At 39.3% G+C, this 19,846-nt stretch overlaps 1 protein-coding gene across 1 annotated transcript in view; it reads left to right on the top strand.

Annotated features, from left to right (window-relative positions):
• ell (elongation factor RNA polymerase II) overlaps window positions 1-19,846 on the top strand; it is a 65,318-nt gene that overhangs the window by 23,495 nt on the left and 21,977 nt on the right. Inside the window, exons 2-6 of the mRNA XM_088349119.1 lie at window positions 2,304-2,348; window positions 11,850-11,971; window positions 13,953-14,116; window positions 18,008-18,258; window positions 18,338-18,462. Coding sequence (XP_088205245.1) covers window positions 2,304-2,348; window positions 11,850-11,971; window positions 13,953-14,116; window positions 18,008-18,258; window positions 18,338-18,462 — 707 coding nt within the window. The remainder of the gene's footprint in view (window positions 1-2,303; window positions 2,349-11,849; window positions 11,972-13,952; window positions 14,117-18,007; window positions 18,259-18,337; window positions 18,463-19,846) is intronic.

The following is a 19,846-nucleotide window of genomic DNA, read 5'->3' as shown; positions in this document are numbered from 1 at the left end:
TTTGGACCGGCCAATTCACCTGAAATGCATGTTTTTGGAACGTGGGAGGAAACCGGAGTGCCCGGAGGAAACCCACGCAAGCACGGGGAGAACATACAAACTCCGCACAGGAAGTCTGGAGCTGGATTTGAACCCACGACAGGTTCCCATGACATGAACTTCTAAGTACTATATTAAATGTTTATGTCGAAAAGCAGGTAGGCACCTTGCATTGCTGTCACAGCTATCCATGTGTGTGTTTGTGAGATTGAATGCATAAGTGTGAAGCACATTGTAAAGCGCTTTGGGGAGGTCTTCACTAACTTGAAAAGAGTATATAAATGCAGACCATTTATCTTGAAGTTCCACATCTAATCTTAAACGATGTTCACTAAATCGTTATCAAATACAATAAAAACAATTCTATTTGTAATTCTATAGATCCAAAAACTTTTACCATAACTCCCACTGTTGCTCTAAATAATCTGTAACTAAAATCTTCATCTTTGGGGTCATTTTTCATCAATTCAGCCGACTCTTCGATTGCAGTTATGGTAATGTCTGAAATAACGTCTTCCCGGACGCCCGGGGCGTGCATCTTATACGTCGGGCGTACAACTTACAAAACGTCTCCGTCTCCGATTTTGAAATGTTCGTTCGGTTTGGAAATTTCGGGATTTCGGTTTGTTTGGCAATTTGCATACTCTGCAGCCAATCAGAAGCCTGCAATGAATAACTTCGTGCATCCGGACTTTCCCGAGCGTTATAAGGTAGTGCATTTGCATATCATTTTCCAAAGTAGAGGCACAGAGAACACAAGAAAATGGATAAGTGGTTAGGAATCAAGCCAAAACCTCGGCCCCAGAAGGAATATTCAAAAGAAGCTAACAAAATTGATGACGCTACAAAACGTAAACGTACATTAAAAGCATCGTGGAAAAAGGAGTTCACGTGGCTTGTAGCAGACGACGCAACACAAATGTTTTATGAATGAAGATGAGTACATACAGGTACATACTGATGGCAGATGGAAAACAGCCATGTCATATACATGCAATGAATGTTATAAGTAGATTTATAATAAACTTATTTTAAAAGTGGTGTTATGTTGTATAGTCTGATTATCAATCCTTAATACTTTGCAACGTTTTTTTGGGGGGTTGTTGTTGTTTTTTTGGGGGTTTTTTTGTTGTTTTTTTTTGCGATGAGTCGTCTTAATGCGTTTCAAGTTGTGAAAAATGGGGCAGGCAACTTAATGGCTGGGCAGGCAACTTTTCCGAGTTGTCTGCCCTGGTGTCCGCTAACTTTTTGTCATGAGTTTCAGACACTGGTTATGGGCTGCATATTTTACCACTTGCATCTTGTAAACGTCAGGTTGTTTTCTTTTCGTTGCCATTTTTGCTAAACCCTTCTCGGTTGTTTTGAAGTTACCACCGTTGTTGAAATCATTAGCGTAGAGCGCCCTCTAGGAGTTCAGTATCAAAATGTCCATAGAACGGTGCTAATTTTGCACAAAAGCTCCAGAGAATAAGATGTACCCCCTGCCAAACTAGAAATACAAATGCGACCTATAATCCAGTAATTTGAATCAGTTAGTATTCACATAAATACTGCTCTTATTTTGCATCTGGATAAAATAAAAATGCAAACTCTTCATTGATAACGCTACTTTACAGCTAATCATTTATATGCAGGGTTCGTACAGGTGCTTGAACGTCTTGAAATGCTTTCATTTTAATGTCTCGTTTTCAAGGTTTGAAAACTGCTTGAATTTTGGGCGAAGTGCTTGTAAATGCTTAAAATTGTTGCCATTTTTGTCAACAAGTCTGCTTAAAATCAGTCAGACGCTGACCTCTGGTGTCTTCGCTTTGCCCTTGTATTTATTCTTCCCGCGAGATTAATTGTTATTGGGTGTTCTTCTGTCTTGGGTGATAATGACTCTTGTTTGCTGTGTCGAAAGCTTAAAGTATTTAGAAAATTTTAACTAGTTTATAGTCAATGTGTCACACCAACAGACCCCTTTTTGGCTGAAAATCGTGAAATAATCCTTTATATGGAAGCTCATTAAATTGTTTATTGTTGAGACACTTTAGGATGATAAGCTACACAACAAACTTTAATTACCCAAAAGCTTTAGCAAAGCACATAAAGCAATTTGATTGGGTGACCGGTAGGAATAGGCGGAGCCTCAACACTCTTGAGTAACTACAATTGAGCATTTATATCTATTTAATGCTCAGTGAAACTGTTTTTTAAAAAATGGGATTCGAATTTTGTTAATTGCTGGATTGTGGTGACGTTTGTGTCTTTTTCTGTCGTTTCAGGTCCTGTCATCACAACCATTAATCACATTTAATGGAAATCAAGGGGTAAGTCTTGCAAATCACACACTTGTGACTTATGTGTACTACTTTAACTCGATGATTGAATTAACTAATGTTGGGGTGGAGGAAAATTGGAAAAAGAAATCGCATCACAATTATTAGTAGATGAAAACACAATCTCTTTTATGACATTTGTTTTTTGGGGCGGGTTGGTGGGGGATATAATTTGCTCACTTATGATCACTTCCCTATGTATTTGATTTAAAAGTGATACAAACAAATATGAGTTAGCCCTTGCTATAAAACTGTCTCGCTAATTCCCCGATTTACAATGTGCTTACTGTGTTCTGCATTCTGATAGGCTAATCGGTACACTTCTCTGATTACTATTTGACAGTACAGTACAATGTTTATAGAGTACATTCAGTTCTTAAACAAATGCTTGGAGCCTGTTAAAGGGTTTATTGGTTGCTCCCTACGTCATGGATTTAGCCTATTACTGGTCTCTTTTCACTGTAAACCCCGCAATAAAGAGTTATCTGTATTAAACCTATTGTTGTAGTAGGATTTGGCCCCACTGTTAACAGCGGGTCAATTTTGACCCATGATTTAATGGCCCCTGAAACACATAAGTTATTACATTTTACAACCTTTACACGGGTCACTGGGGACCCTAACACAACTACCTATGCCCTCTAAACATTTGGCAAGTTTAAGAATAACACCCATATTCAATAAACATAATTTCTACTCGTTTCAAATTCCATGGAGGGCTCCTTTAAAGTGCTGAACCCCTCTCTATAACAGATCATATTTGATGAAATAATAACAATTCATTACATTTATAGGTGTTTTTTGCATGCATTTTAGTTAAGGATTTTTACAATACTCTGGTTCTAGGTTAATTTAGAAAAAAACTTGTTATTTACATTAGAAAAAAAATGACTATCAGCCTCCCCTGACACTCAAAAGAGCGATTTAGCAATCTTTAGGCTCTGCCCATGTTTAAAGCCTCCAAAAAAAAACAAAAACTTCTTGCAGTTTTTTTGAAGATCACACTCTTGTTAAAGGCTATCTTATATTGTCACATCACAAACCTTGATAATATTAACCCCATTGGGCTTTAAAGGCTTCCAGACATCATTTATCAATGTTTTCGTCCACAATTGGCAGCTTCCTTCATGATCTATTAATCATTACACCCATCCCAGTATCAAGTTGAGATCAGTCACTTTGACACGTTGCAATTTCTTTTGCCTTAACACAAGGCCAAACAAACAAAATTTCAATAAGCTGTATGAATAATATAAGATTGGATGCATTAGTCACTCTGAAATCAAAAAATCGAGCTATCCAACTTGCCAGTATGTTGTTTCAAAAGTTTTGTTCCTTAGACACTTTTGAGTAGAGCATTAACACAATTTTTGCAATTATTCCGTTCCATAACCATTAAGTGAATTTCTGCAAAGTAGGAACCACATGAAATATAATAGAAGCTTGACACTATGAATCTGTTTATTTGTGCGCATTACTGTGCACGCGCAGTTTCACTCATCAGAGATATTTTCATGCTGCATAACACGTGAGACTTGGGGTGCTGAGACGAATGATCCACACAAACTCTGTTTAACTTGCTCAAAAAGCCTCATACGTATTGGTTGATTCTGATCCTGATCAGAAAAAAATTGTAGCGATCCTTTGATGTAGCGCAAGTCTATGCTTCCAGTGAGTCACGTACGAGCATGGCTTGTAAACACGGGACGCAGGACTAGAGTACATTGTTGAAGTGAGTACAAACAAGCATGGTACTTTGTTGATCTTGTTTAGTGAGGGATTTAATACTCCACTACATTGTAGAATCCTCAAGTTCGTATTTATCCCACACAAACCCAAAGTTTTTCTGGACTTTTGTGATTGGACGCGAGTCTAATAATACATTGAATGCCTTCCAAAGTAACTCAGCAGACTCTCTTCTTTCGGAAAACGTGTTGCCGCTGAGGTCAGAATGTTCAGCACTAGTGTGAAAACGACTAAATGACACAGCAGATGCTTTCACGACACCATTTCAAGCATTTACTCTCGAGTCTCGACAACTCGTGTGCACCAAGTTTTTAGATTTGGAAAATAGATAATGTCATCAATTACTGATATCTGAATCATGTGAATCAGATGAAATTTCCAAGTTTCGGGTAAATTTGCCCATGAATGTTCAAGATGATAAAGAACTTGGCTCAAAATACTTGGGTGTGCTTCTGAAAGGTAGGGCTAGGCACATTGTGTACCGATGTAAGAATCGCCTTCCTTTTTTAACCATACAGTTTTATTACACATTGTCTTGCGGAAATGCCATGATGTCACACTATGCTATTCAGAGGGCGGAGTCAGTCAAAAGCTGGTATTTGAGGATGCCTGTTAACAGTTTATGGTGCAAATCTCAACATTTCTTTGTCATCATCGGTAGTGTCTCCACTGTTATTGAAAGACAATAGTTGGACATTATCAGATAATGTAGAACGATAGTCTCTCCCCCTTTTGAGCTGGATCAAAATAGTTGTTAATTAAAAAAGAATTGTGATAAACTACTGTAAAATTTTGACTTTAAGGCGCACCTGATTATAAGCATCACACAGTACAAGGTTTGATAAACTAATACGTGTCTGTACGATGTCACCAGTCACTGAAATACGATATGCCACATATCATTGAAAAGCTACAACTCTTGTGATTCATTTCAAAATATACTCATCAGAGAGAACTTTCACAATCAGTCTGAAACAAAATACCTGAAAACTAGACAGCCGAGGTAACTCACCAGTACGTCTTCTGGCCGTCCTCAGCTTCTTTAAATGTCTGCCAAAATAGCTTTGTGACTTCAAGGAGACTCCATAGAATCCAACTGTGTGAAATATTTACTCCAAAACACACAATAATGCCGACAGATAATTAGGAATCCGCCTCAAACATTTCTGCTTCTTGTAATCCGTTCGTTTCGCCGTATTATTTCCCTTTACAAATAAACAGACTCTTAAAATGATTCCTAATATGTTAGTTAGCGCTCCCCTTACAATTGACACCTTTTCCATGATGAGGGTATATTCATGCTAAAAGCGCTAAGTTACATTGAACTTGCGTCTTCCTTAACACATATATTCCACCTGTCTGACTCTTACAATTACTGCTCGGGCGCCCCTGAAGGCCGTTAAAAATTCATTAATTGGCTGCAGGGTTGAAAGCTTGGGGAAAAGTCGCGGCTTATGGTCTGAATTGTACGGTATGTTTCTGTGCATCACCCAGCCGTTATTTGGAATTCCTTAGGAGTATATTCAGTAAAATGTATCTATTATCTGCACCGCTAATTCTCAGCAGGGGTTGCTGCTATCTTTTGGCAGTGGGCAGGGGACACCATGAATTGGTTGCCATCCAGTCGCAGGGCACACAGAGACAGACAACTCACTCACTCATTCACACGTACGGACAATTTCTGACCTGCCAATTAACCTGAAATGCATGCTTTTTTTAAAAGGGGGAGGAAACCCATGCAAGCACAGGGAGAACACGCAAACTCTGCAGAGGAAAACTGGTAGCTGGATTTGAACCCATCACCTCAGAACTGTTCTGTGGATGGGGGCGGTATTGCTTTAGAAATATAATCCGATACGGATACCTGTTGTAATGAGTAAGGTAATCCAAATACAGTGGAGCCTCTGTTCCCGACCATAATCCGTTCCAGAACCCTGTTCGAAAACCGATTTGTTCGATCGCCGAAATCATTTTTCCCATTAAAAATAATGTAAATCGTTTTAATCCGTTCCAACACCCTGAATGTTTACCTTGAATGTTTAACGGAAAAATAAAGCTAACGAAGGCTAATCGTACGTTGGCGTTATCGTAATCTTCCGTACGGAAGATTACGGTAACATGAACGTGTAAAAATAAAAAACTCAGGTCGGTTACAAGTCATTTAGCACCCGGGTCTCCGCAACAAGTGGTGAGCGGTTCTTTGGAAAGGGGGCTCCGTTCAAACACCCTAAAAGTTGGGCTCCGTTCCAACAACCCTGAATGTTTACCTTGAATGTTCAACGTAAACAAAGCTAACCAAGGCTAATCGTACGTTCGTGTTATCGTAATCTTCCCTACAAAAGATTACGCTAACATGAACGTGTAAAAGTAAAAAAAAGGATAAAGAAAATAATTATGAATAGCATTTCTTTCCTTTGTGCTGGTCAGCAGAAGGCACAGGCGGACAGTGGGGTTTTCCCTAGCAAGATCAGACTCGCGCACCTCCTTCATATTTTGCTATTATTTCTTTCTTAAATGCAATAGTTGTACGCACTACTTTTCTTTTTTTCACCTGTAGCAACTTTGCTGCTTGCACTGACTTTCTTCGGAGGCATAATTAGGGGCTTAAACACTTGGTACACCTATATTAAAAGCGAAAGCAAAACGAAGCACGTCCGCACGCGATAACAGTTGGTCACGAAAAGAGCGATCTACACCTATACGCCGCTCAGCATCGCATCCTCGCGTACTCACTCACGCATTACCGGCGTTCAAACTCCGATTTTTTTGACCGGACAGCGAAGCAAGAATTTCTCAATTTTTGGTCGGACTCCGATTTGTTCGAACTGAGAGGCGTTCGAAAACCGAGGTTCCACTGTACCTTAATATTGCAGTAATGTAACTTTATTATTTTAGATTACTTTGGGATTACTTGTGAAAGGTAGGCCTAGGCATATTGTGTATCTAGTTAAGATTCAGCTTCTTTTTTAACCAGAGTTTTACGACACATTGTGTCGCAGTAATGCCATGATGTCACATTATGCGAGTAAAAGAGAGGAGTCGGTCAAAAGCAGATATTCAGGGATGCTTGTTCACAGTTTAGGGTGCAAATCTAAACATTTCTCTGCCATCAGATGTAGTGTCTCCACTCTAATTGGAAGACAATCGTTGGACATTGTCATAGCCAGATCGTCTCTACCCCGTTTGACCTTTTGTCCACATGGCGTCCATTGTCACTTTGCTTCTTCGTCTTTTAGTCGCCTCCGCAGCTTTGGAGGAGGGAACTGTGCGATTTGTCGTTTTTCTAATGAGTCCATCCTGAAAAGCGGTATTGTTTTTTTGATGCCAAGCAGAATGAAAAGATGAGCAGGCTTTCAGGCAGGACAAAGCAGTCGGGGGGAGGCTTGTTCGGACAGCCTGTTTAAATCCACTTGTACCAGTAGCCAAAGCTATAAACAGGGCATTGTTTGTAGACAGGATGTGCTGTCTCATTTGGTGTTTTAGGGATGTCTTAACACTTACTTCATCTGTTTTGTGGTTGCAGTGAGGAAAAGCACTTTAGGTGCATTTTAGTCTTCGTTCTGTAATAAATCCAAATTGTTTGCTTACACTGTTGCTGCGTCTTATTGCTGGACTCTGGAAGTAGTTATACTACTCGGCTCTGGACAAGCAAACCTCCCCCAACCTCATATTTTCTGTCTACTTAAAGTAAAACAGTGCTTTCTTATAGTCATTTTCTTTTTCGAATACCTTTCTGGTTCGAAGTTATTTTTTTGCTTTAAGGGGGGTATTTTTTCCTCTTATCATGCAAATGAAATTCTTTGCTGTGCATTGATAACCCTTTTTGCTGATATGCTCCACATTGATCTGTTTTTGTGAATTATTTCTAAGTAGACGCCCTAAATTTTAATAGTACATTTTTGTTCCCCCCTGAAGATAAAAAATGTTCTTTTTGTAATGGCAAGTATATATATATATATATATATATAGATATATATATAGATATATATATATATATATAGATATAGATAGATAGATACTTTGTTCATCCCCGAAGGGAAATTCACATTTCCAGCAGCATCCCTGAGCTGAGAACAATCGAAAATAACACGGGAGCTGCTGGAGTGGCTGCCATTCGTGACGGCGCCGGAAGAAAAGATTCAATTTGAATCATGTACAAACAATTGAATCATGTACAAACAAACAAAATATTATATATATATATATATCTATCTCATCTCATTAGCCGTACCGCTTATCCTCATTAGGGTCGCGGGGGGGCTGGAGCCCATCCCAGCCATCTTCGGGCAGTGGGCAGGGGACACCCTGAACTGGTTGCCAGCCAATCGCAGGGCACACGGGGACAGACAACTCATTCACACCTAGGGACAATTTGGACCGGCCAATTCACCTGAAATGCATGTTTTTGGAACGTGGGAGGAAACCGGAGTGCCCGGAGGAAACCCACGCAAGCACGGGGAGAACATACAAACTCCGCACAGAAAGTCTGGAGCTGGATTTGAACCCACGACAGGTTCCCATGACATGAACTGTGCCGCACAAGGGCTAACCACTGCGCCGCCGTGCTGCCCCTTATATATATATATATATCCTATTAAGTAGTTGCCATAAAATGTAAATAAAGGTATAAATGTGCATTCCTGTCACCTCAAAGATAAAATATTTATTTTTTTAAAAATGTAGATTTTGTGTTGGACAATTGTTTGCCAATATGCATTGACCATCCATCCATTATCTGCACCGCTTCTCCTCGGTAGGGTCGCAGGGGTGCTGGAGCCCATCCCAGCTGTCTTCGGGCAGTGGGCAGGGGACACCCTGAACTGGTTTCCAGCCAGTCGCAGGGCACACAGGGACAGACAACTCGCTCGCTCATTCACACCTAGGGACAATTTGGACCGGCCAATTAACCTGACATGCATGTTTTTGGAATGTGGGAGGAAACCGGAGCGTCTGGAGAAAACCCACGCAAGCACGGGGAGAACATGCTAACTCCACACAGGAAGTTCTATCTCATGACATCAGAACTGTGCTGCACACGCGCTAACCACTGTGCTGCCCTTATGCATTGCCCACCTGTTGTAAATCTATTTCAGAAGATGTTGTAAAAGTGAATATGTATTTTCATAAATTAACAAAGAAAAAAACGTTCTTAATTGAAACATAGGGATAAACAGTTACGTATCTGTACATCTCCCATCTGTTATGGTGAATTCTGTTCTATAGCATATAAATAACCTATTATTTTATGTTGACAATATATGTGTATTATTTGCCCTCATGTAGGTTTTAGATCAGGGGATGGTGTCATAATAGTCTGTGGTTTGCAATAATCTGTGGTCTGTGCAGCCCTTTGAGACTGTAATTAAGGGCGATACAAATAAACATTACGTCAAATTGTTTCACTTATATATATATATATATATTATATATATATATATATATATATATATAAATCAATGTGGATTTTGGGTCACAGAAATGCAATATTATTCCGTGCAAGGAAAAAATGGAAGGGGTAGGCACTTGAAAGCTTCAGAATACTCCCTTTTGTGTATCATATTATTGTAAAGCGTTTTTTGTACAAATATTTTCTACCTTTTTTATTAAGTTCTGCGTTTTCTTGTGTTGTACCTAAATAAAAAGCAACAAACAAATACAATTTAATTTAAAACATGTAATTGTTCTGATAAACAAAAGTCATTGTTTTTTTGTGTATAGGGATATTCACATTTTACTTTATACATATGGAAATTTGACATAATTCACAATATTGAAATTGTAACCTGAGGACGATTCCAGTTTTGAATTTAATATTAGGCCCAGCAATACTCACACTTGCAAATTGTGCACATGTGGTGATTTTGGGCCTGGTCACCATTTGGTGAGGGGGAGCCTCGCTCTCGACTCATTCTTTATGGTGAGTCATTGAGTCAACTGCGTCAGTCCTCCGCAACTCCTTGCATCACAATCACTCTCGCGTCCATCTCCTCTGCTTTCTGACTTGTCCCATTCGAAATGCAGCGTCACGTTTTACGTCCGTGTAATGTATACCTGCAAAGCAGTGAACCAACTTTCTGCCAATGACATTAAATTATCAACATGTGTGATTTATGTGGGCCGTGTTTTTATGTTTTGTTTTTTTGATCAGTGGAATTCATATAAAATGGAGTCTTTACAACTGAACAGTCATAAAGAGCCCTAATTATTTCAGACCAAGCCATTTTGCCAAGTTTCAGCAGCTTTGATGCAATAAATGCAATTAAATATACAAAAGAGGATTCAATGTATGATGGGCCCCAGCACTCCTGTAACCCTAGTTAGGATAAGCGGTGCAGATGATGGATGGATTAATATATCAAAAGTTTCTTGGGGCATCACATGTTATACGAGTCTCTTTCAATAATGTTATAGGTTTGAAATGTCATTCCTTTTTTTCTAATAGTTTTTTTTTTGGTGGGGTCAAATTGTCCTTTCTTGTTTTGATTTTAAACGTCCTCCCCGAAAGGAAAAATATGGAACAGGTGTCGCGGCTGAAACCCTTTGGCTTCAGCCCAATCACTATGGACACATGTTTATGTATAATAATATTGTATCGTGTAGTTGTTTGTGTGCAAATAGTTTATTTTATTTTGTTAATTAATGATAGGTGCTGTATTATGCTGTGCCTACATAAAAAGCCACAAACTGGAAGAACCAGTGTAAAGCAATGATTAAAATCAGCAAAATGTGCAGGAAATTGAAGACCTGCATTAATAGTGAGCCACCTGCACTATTCACACATGCCAGTCCTTTGGGTAAACAGAACTGAGTCAACTGCCCTTTAAATGCCTGTGGGCAGAGGTATGAACTAAAATCAAATTAACCAGTTTTCCGATATCAAATCACAGGTTTGCCAAAAACGTCGCAGAAAAAAAATACCTTCTTATATATATATATATATATATATATATATTTCTTTTTGTATGGATGTATTGTATGAACATTTATTCTTCTTTTCTATTAATAGTATTTTTTCTTCTTTGTTGTTCCTTCTGTTATTTATGAGTGTGTCAAGTGTATATATTTTGTGTTGATGTAAGATGGTGGAATCAAACCTCTGTCAAAATTGGTGTAAGAAATAAGTTAAAAAAAAAAAAAAAAAAAAATACCTTCCGTAATTCACAGTAATAAAAGCAGTTCTGTAACTTTAAAAATGTTTCCTGTTTTCTTTCAGTAAGAATAAGTCTCGTGCACATATGCTTAAGCCTTGGGTGGATGTTATAGTTCACAATTCAAACAATTACGTGTTTTAATTGAAATAAGATGGAAAAGAACATATTACATGAATTCCCACGCTGTGTGGATAGCAGATGTTTCCAATGTTTTCCTCAAGTATTTTTATTCCTTGCAGTCTTTTCAGGCTGGGGTTTCTTTCATGTTTAGGCCAAGTAGTCAAGATAAAAATCCAGATTATCCTCCTATGAGATGCATAGCAGAGGGAGGATTTATTGCAAATCAAGTAATGTATTATAAAGAGCCATTCAATGTTTAAATGTTGTTAAAATTCTTATTGAAGTATATCATGTAGGTCAAAACCTGTGTCGTTTCCTCGTAAAGTTTAAATGTAATTGTATAGCTGGCTCAATAACTCCTCACATTACAACAAAACTATGCCATTGTAGCATATTTACTTTCAGTGTCTCACTTTCTGTATTCATTGCTTCTTCTTCGAGTCACATGTTGTTGTTTTTTTCTCTTCTTTTGCAGAAAATTTCAATACCACGGTCAGAAATTTCCAATGAACTGCACACGTTTACTTTCTACCTGTCCAACGTGGGCAGAGACAACCCACAGGGCAGCTTCGACTGCATCCAGCAGTACATCACCAGGTGAGGCTCCCGTTTGACTGATCAACATTATCAGCAGATACAAATTTTACTCAGTAATATAATAAAAAATTATTTATCAGTGTCCCATTCTGTCTCTCCATTAAAAACCTTTTGTAGGTCTAATGCAGAAGAAATTAAAGGGTTGCATTCAGATTTTTTTTGGTTTGAATTGGTTTTAGTGTGTTATTTAATCTATATATAAGGCAAACTGTTCAGAGGTTTTGAAAAAATGAGAAAATCTTACCACACTAGATCCAACTTGAATCCACCTGTGACCTAACTTTATTTCTGTGTTGAGACCTTCTGTTCATCAATTGAACCTTGATAAAGAGCAGAAAGGACAAGAAACAATTTTTTATCTTTAGTGTTCCTTTAGTGTCGCTCAAGTGTTATTTTTAGATTTTTAAAGGAAAAGCCCAAAAGCGGGGGTCAACATCCTTTTTTAAGCTATGAGCTACTTTTTTGTTACTGATTTGTTCGAAGGGCTACCTGTTTAATATGAATTCCTACAACTATGCTGTTACCCTGGTATTACGGTTACTGTTAGGTCGCAATTATAAGAGATTAGGTTAAAATGGGCTCAGTCAAGTTATAAAACACCTGTCTTGTATAAGAGTGCTGAGTGATTTACAACAACAAAAATGGCTGATTTTAAAACATTTTTGGGAAGAATGGATTATGTATTTAAATAAATTGATTATGTCAGTTAGTTATTTTGCTAGTTAGAAATTAAGTTCCCTAGAAAATCACAATGACCCATCATTGGTGAGCGTTTTACAGAACTGGTCCAGGGGCTGCCTACCACAAGCACCATGCGGGTGAAAACAATAAAAGCTTATTCATTCATAGGAAGGGTGCCTGTATTATCAACTTCATCTTTACTTTAGAAAGAAAGGGCCTTTTCTTTTAAATGGCCTTTCAATGTAAATTTTCCGTTTTTACAGCAGGCAATTCAAAGGCACGTGGTAGTGTGAAAATGACCCCAGGGTTTAAGTTTGAACTCCACTGCTTAAGACCAAAAGACGCACACAAACACTGCATTTTAACCGCAGTGTATCAGCTCCTCAAGTCAAATTTATTTATACAGCCCTTAATCACAAAAATGTCTCAAAGGACTGCACAGGATTACAATGACACAATTACCTGATCTTAAACCAACATGCGGGCAAGGAGCAACTCAAAAACCTCAGCGTGAGGAAAAAGAGAAACCTTGAGAAGGGACCTCACAAGTGGTATCCCCCTCTCAGGATGACCAGGGTGAATTGCATTTAGCATTACAGTACACAAACATGGTAAACACTAGGTAACATGTTGAAAATTCTCCTCATCCCCTCAATAGTCAAAATATTGTCTCCAAGCCTAAAGTCATTTACAAGAGCTACCTAGTGATAGGCCAGTGTATTTAAAAGAGGAAGTCCGTAAGACCACTTCTCCTTGAGTCATACAAATTGACCTAAGCTGTTAATTATTTATCCTTGACACCCTTTTCCCCAAATCTCATTGGCAAATTCTCTTAGCTGTCCCACTCTGGAAGAAGAAAATCCTGACTAAATTAAATCAAACTGAAACTTAAGTCAGAGTTGGTAAAGTACAAACGCAATAAAAGGTCACTCGGAGTTCAATCTTTCTTTCGATTGGCTCCTTATCAACTCACCAATCGTCAATGTGAAAGTAATGAGAACAACGCTCTCATTTGCTGCCAAATTGTCAAGGTGGAGGCGTGAGGGTGATTATACAGAAAGGCATGCTGAGTTCATCCGGAGAAACCCACAGACGTGAAGTAATTGGAAACGTGACGGTTGCACCCAAAGGATGTCGAGTGCTGTAAAACTGTCTTTGGTTACAAATTACAAGACGGAACATGTCGTTTATTTAAAAGTTTAGTTTGTCATAACATGCCACACTCCCCCCCTCAATCGAACTTTTGAGTGGCCACACCCTGTCCTTCCTCTCTCACGGTTCCTCTTCTTTGTTTTGGCAGCGAGGGTAGCATTCAGCTGGATTGTTTGGGTGCCATCCAAGACAAGATTACCGTTTGTGCCACCGACGACTCTTACCAGAAGGCCAGAGAAAGCATGGCCCAGGTGGAGGAGGAGACGCGGAGCCGGGGCGCCATTGTCATCAAGCCCGGCGGCAGATATGTTGGTGAGGACAATCCCACAAAAACAAAACGCCTCATTAAAAAAAAAAATCAATGGGTGTGATGGAGAAAATTGAAGCAGACTGCTACCTCCCAAGCTGCCTGGAGTGGAATTTAAAATGACCACAACCGTTGTGTAAACGTTTTCTGGAGCGTATACACGTTGAATTTTAATTACAGTTTTCAACATTGGGAGCAAAATTAGAGCCCCATAAAATGTTAAAAGAATCTAGAGCTGAAGCAAAAGTGAGTTGAAAATATCATGTGTAGCATTTCCCAATATCATGAGACGTCAGTCAATAAGGTTCAGATGGAGGTTCATTGGTAACCTATTGGAAAATTGTAATACGGTAGACCCCAGGATCTGACAATAATCCGTTCTGAGGTGGGGATCTCAAAGGGGAATTGCTGTATAGCGGGCAATAGAATCCTATGTTAGTGTATTTTCACGCCCATACGGTGCACACAAGTCTCTGTTTTAATTCAAAATGTGAGCATCGCCCAGCAGACGTGACTAAGGACTGAAGTACCCGCAAAAGTTGAAATTGTGGGCCTCACCCCTAAAGTTTGAAGTCTGCATGTGGTGATTGCATAACGTGTTAGATTTGTTATGATGCTGAAAATAGCATAATGGTACGGGTATGGAGCACATTTTAAACTGGCCTCCATTAACTACGCTAAGGAACACTGAAATCGAGCTCCCACAAGAGAACTGAAGATTAATGGATCGAGGGTTCGAATAGGGAGGTAGCTGAAAAACGAGCGCCGACAAGTAAAGAAAATGCAGCTGAGCTTCCGCAGACGTAAGGCAAGGTGGCTCGAATTTGAGGACTCGAGCACTGGGTCCTCGAGCACTGGGTCCTCGAGCACTGGGTCCTCGAGGACTGGGTCCTCGAGGACTGGGTCCTCGAGGACTGGGTCCTCGAGCAATGGTCAAGCGGCATAAGTGTTTCGACTGTCGCAGAAAGTGACTCTAAAAATGAACAGTTTGATGGAGATTTGGCCCAGCTGTTCGTGCAGAAACAGAGGATGAATACTTCGATGGCTTTGTTTGATAAGGTTTAACAGTTAGAAATTAAAAGAATACCAAACTCAGTTTTTCTCTTTTTTTAATATTTTTTAACAGTATTGTCATATCCTGAGGTTTTGTTTTGTGATAAATTCTTAAATAAACCACTACCAAACTTAGTCTTCTTCCTGCTGCTCTTTTTATTATACACACACTAATATTCTTGAGAAGGAAATTATATGTTTTTGAGGTGAAGTGTTTTAGGAGTATGTTAGGAGTGACAAGATTGGATAGATTGAGAAATGAAATTGTGAGAGACAGAACTGGAGTCGTAGTGGACCTGAGCAAGCGTGTGGATAAGAGAGTACTCTGTTGGTTTGGACACATGGAGAGGATAGAAGAGGAGCCAACGTTGAAGAGGATCTCCAGAGCAGAAGTATATGAAAGGAGACCAAGAGGAAGGCTGCGATTGACGTGGATGGATGGTGTTATGAGTGCACTGCAGGAAAGAGGTCTAGATATAGTGGAAGCTAGAGCTCTTGTTGGTGATAGGAATAAGTGGAGAGGTGTTGTAAAAGGATAGTTGGGTGTTTGGACGCGTTCTAAGGGAAGGGAAGGGCAGGGCACCTGTATGATGCAGCAGGGGTAAACCAGTGAAAGGTGTCGGGCCCTGCTGTTGAACAGAAGAGTGTGTTGTGTCACCCTGACCCGAGTGACTTGGCCGCTTTCGTTTGTTGCATCTGGAGGGACGAAAGCATGACCAACTTAGGTGCCGAGGTGCCTAACCTGTTTGGGTGTTTGGACATTTGGGTTGGCCACGGTGCAAAAAATTTTGTGTGTTTTCCTATTTTTTTCCTTTTTTAATTTTCTTTATTGTATGTGTTTGTCTTGCTGTCGGTCACGCCTCTTGAGGGATATGACCTACATAGATAGATAGTATTCTTGCCTGTAAGGAGGTCGCGTGGCACTCATGGCTAATGAACAAGGGCGCTGTATGTGTTGATAAATTAAATAAATGGAAGCAGCTACAGAGAGTGCGCCTTTTAACACTGTGTGCCTTATTGGCGTGAAAATGTGATCGCTCCGGTACCCGAGATAAAGTAATAGTAAATAGTAGGGCTGCAACAATGATTCGATAAGAGTTGGCAACAAATTTGATCATCGATGCAAATAAGAATGCATTGAATTTCCTTTTCGTCAAACTTGAAGTAGTACAGATGCTCCCCTACTTATGAAGTTAAATCTTTTTCCGTAAGTTGCTTCAGTGCTAGATTTTGTATGTTTAAGGTTTATATAAGTATGTTTAAGGCTTGTATAAGTAACCCATATTGTTTGTACTAAAAAAGAAACACTTCATAAAATAATATGCTTTATAAAGATAAATAAAGTGAAGTTTAACTTACTTTTTGGAAGATGAGCTTCAAGAGATAGGCGACTTCCTCCTCCGTGGTAGAAAGTCGCTGAAAAAAAAGCGATCCAACCATTTTTTTCAACCGCATCAAGCTTCCTCATTACACTTTCATTTTAAAAGAAACGGCTCGCCTCTTCGTTACACTTTACACCAAACATATTGAATGGATGCACGAAATATTGAATAATAAAAATGCCAAAGTTCTTAGCGCGCTAGACAGTACAGTATGTTTACACACAAACTGGGGCTGTGACAGGAAGAGGAAGCCGGTGGATACAGGGTGAGCTCTCACGGCGCCAAAGCCGTAGTGGCGGAAAGGAGTACTACAATACTGTCCTGTACTCGGAAAAAGGTGTACAATACAAAATCTAACTTACAGCAGTGTCCAGATATTTTTCTAAATCCTGAAAAATCTTTTCGGATCTACCGTTTTTCGTAACTCGAATGGTCGTAAGTAGCGGAGCATCTGCACTTCGAGACTGCAGTTTGTTGCACAAGGTCATCTTGATCCAAATCCAAATTTATTAATAGAGCACTTTACAGACACTAAAATGCAACTCAACGTACTAAATGAGAACATGCAATGGACAGTAAGATGACTCGACAAAGTACTCTCATCCTCCTATTTTGCCTCTTTTTTTGCACTTAATCAAAAACACCATCTTTCATTTTTGCAGATGTTTAGCATACATCTGGATGTATTTTTGTTTGTTAGGCTATTTGACCAACACTTGGCTTTTTTTTGTTTTATATTTGAATATTCTGTTGTTTTGTGCACTATTTGTCTGTCTGTCCTGAACTTCAATATTTGAATGGAGGAGGAAAACAAAAACGTGTGTTAAAAAAAAAAAAATAGATTCATTGATTGATCTGGGTGAAAAAAAATCGACCGATTAATTTGTAATTAAAATAATATACTGTATAAGTAAAAATGAAATATTTACCTATTGGTGGGGGAGCAGAGGGCAATCGATGGCCAAATATAAATTAAATTGATTGCGAAGATTCTCATGCCCTTAGATTTATTTCCTTTTCATCTCCCCCTTATTTTTGATACTGGTCCCAATCATTGATTGGTTATGGCCTTAGAAGTTATTGAGAGTACCGATCATGTGTTCCTTCTTTATATTTATTGGCAATTGCAAGCTGAGTTTCCATGGTTATGTTTTTCCTTCTCTTCTTAGCATCACTGCAAGCCCCGGGTAACAGCGAATAAATACACGCAAAATGATTTCTTGTCCTTGTCGGATAGTGGCTTAGAATACGTTTAAGGGGCCGAAAAACATTTTATTCCATACCACGAAGTAAAAACAAAAAGTGGGTCTGTCTATCTTGGTGGTCTACTGCAATTATTTGTACAACTCATTGAATACATTTTCAGTCTGTGCTTAACGTGACCCATAACTGGAGGTTGATCACCCTGATCTTAAGTCTTGTTATCTGCAAACCAATCAATCCTCTTCGTTTACCCCGCAGGAAAAAGGGTTCAAATCCGGAAACCGGCACCAGCCCTGTCCGACGTGGCGCCATCGCGCAGGACCTCTCGGCCCGTTATTATCTCCAGCAGCGCAGTCAAGAAATCCAGCACGCAGCACAGGCCGCTCCGAGAGCGCCTGGTCCACCTGCTGGCCCTCAAGCCTTACAAGAAGCCCGAACTGCTCCTCAGGTTGCAGAAAGACGGCCTATTGCAGTCTGAAAAAGACTCCATGGATAGCCACCTGCAACAGGTTCACACAAGCTCTCATAGAACGCAATGACTTGTATTCTCTTCTGCATTCTCACCGGTGATGTATTTTCATTTTCCAGGTGGCAAACTTGAATGCAAAAGATAATACACTTACTTTAAAAGACTTTTTATATAAGGAAGTTCATAAAGACTGGCCGGGATACACGGAAGGAGACCAGCAGCTTCTCAAGAGAATTTTATTCAGGTATGGTTGCTACTAGAGTATCTGTGACACACACTTGCAGCAATCAATGTTTTATTCAATGACAATCTTGCAGTCCTTAGTGATTATCATGCATAATATGCACCATCAACTAAAAAAATATGAATTTGGGTGGTTATAAATGACTATAATGTTTCCTTAATTTGTCCAATGGTGTGCTGTATAAAAAAACAAACTAAAAGGGATCCCGAAAATTAAATCAGATGATCTAAAATTGCAATAGTGCAAGTAATTATGTAAAAGATGATTCTTTATATACAAAAATAGTCTTAAGAAAAAGGAAATGCTAAAAAGAATTTTGTTTAATGTTGAGAAAAAAATGTGTTTTAAATGTTTTTGCAAGCTAAGTGGCCTTTGCCAAAGATGTTAACCCTATTTTAATTGTTATAATAATACCATCAGAGTTAAAGCTTTAAAGCCGCTTTAACTTCAGTGACCTCTACACCTGCTTTAAGATGTTTTATCTCTTGAGTGAAACTTAAATCACTCGTGTTATATCTTTACCTCTTTGAATTTAGTTAAAACAGAATAGAATTTAAACTGCGCATTAAGTCTTATAATTAAGTTTGACAGCTGGAATTGCAAGTAAGATCTTGGGCCGGAAACAGACCCGAACTTCAGGCCGGGCTTCTTTCCGAAGTTATATTGTTCAGATGACTATCATAAAGAACATGCTTACCAAACTATCAGTTTGACTCCAAATTGCCAAATCGAAAGACATTTTCATCTTTGGTGTCACAGTAGAAGATGTGTCACTTCCTCTTTCTACCTCTACGTGGTTTACATCAGACGTCATTTCCGTCTCTCGCCAATAGCTTTTCAAACTTTCTGCTTTTGGCCAAATATTTAGCTTTTTTGTAGTCTGCAGAATATTTTTTCTTTTCAATGCCAATTCGTTCAGTTTCATTTCGACGCACCTTGGCGGAAAACCGTTCACTTTGGGGCTGCACTTGGTAGTGCACACTTGATTTGAGGCACTCGGCTGGAAGTAAACACGAAGCTGCGTACTTCAGCTGTCACGCACAGCACCAGAGTAAACCCAACACTCTGCATAAAGCTTCAGGTTCACTAAGGGCTCGGTCATTCAAATCAAGTTACCGTATTTTCCGCACTATAGGGCGCACCGGGTTATAGGGCGCACCCCCAAAAAATAGTTTTTGGTCCTATATCTTCCATAGATAAGGCGCACCGGATTATAAGGCGCTACAATGGGAACGTCGACAAAACAGTCAGATGATTCAGTCCAACTGATTACCCCCTTAACATTCCCAAAGCTTGCAAAGAAGCAAATACGTGTCGTAGACACGTGCGGATGCGGTGTCTGTACGATGTCACTTAAATGCGTCATTTCAAATATCATTCGGAA

The sequence above is a fragment of the Urocampus carinirostris genome, chromosome 12, assembly GCF_059441175.1.
Source record: "Urocampus carinirostris isolate Australia breed hairy pipefish chromosome 12, RoL_Ucar_1.0, whole genome shotgun sequence".
NCBI lineage: Eukaryota > Metazoa > Chordata > Actinopteri > Syngnathiformes > Syngnathidae > Urocampus > Urocampus carinirostris.
This window is presented reverse-complemented; position numbering and strand designations above follow the sequence as displayed.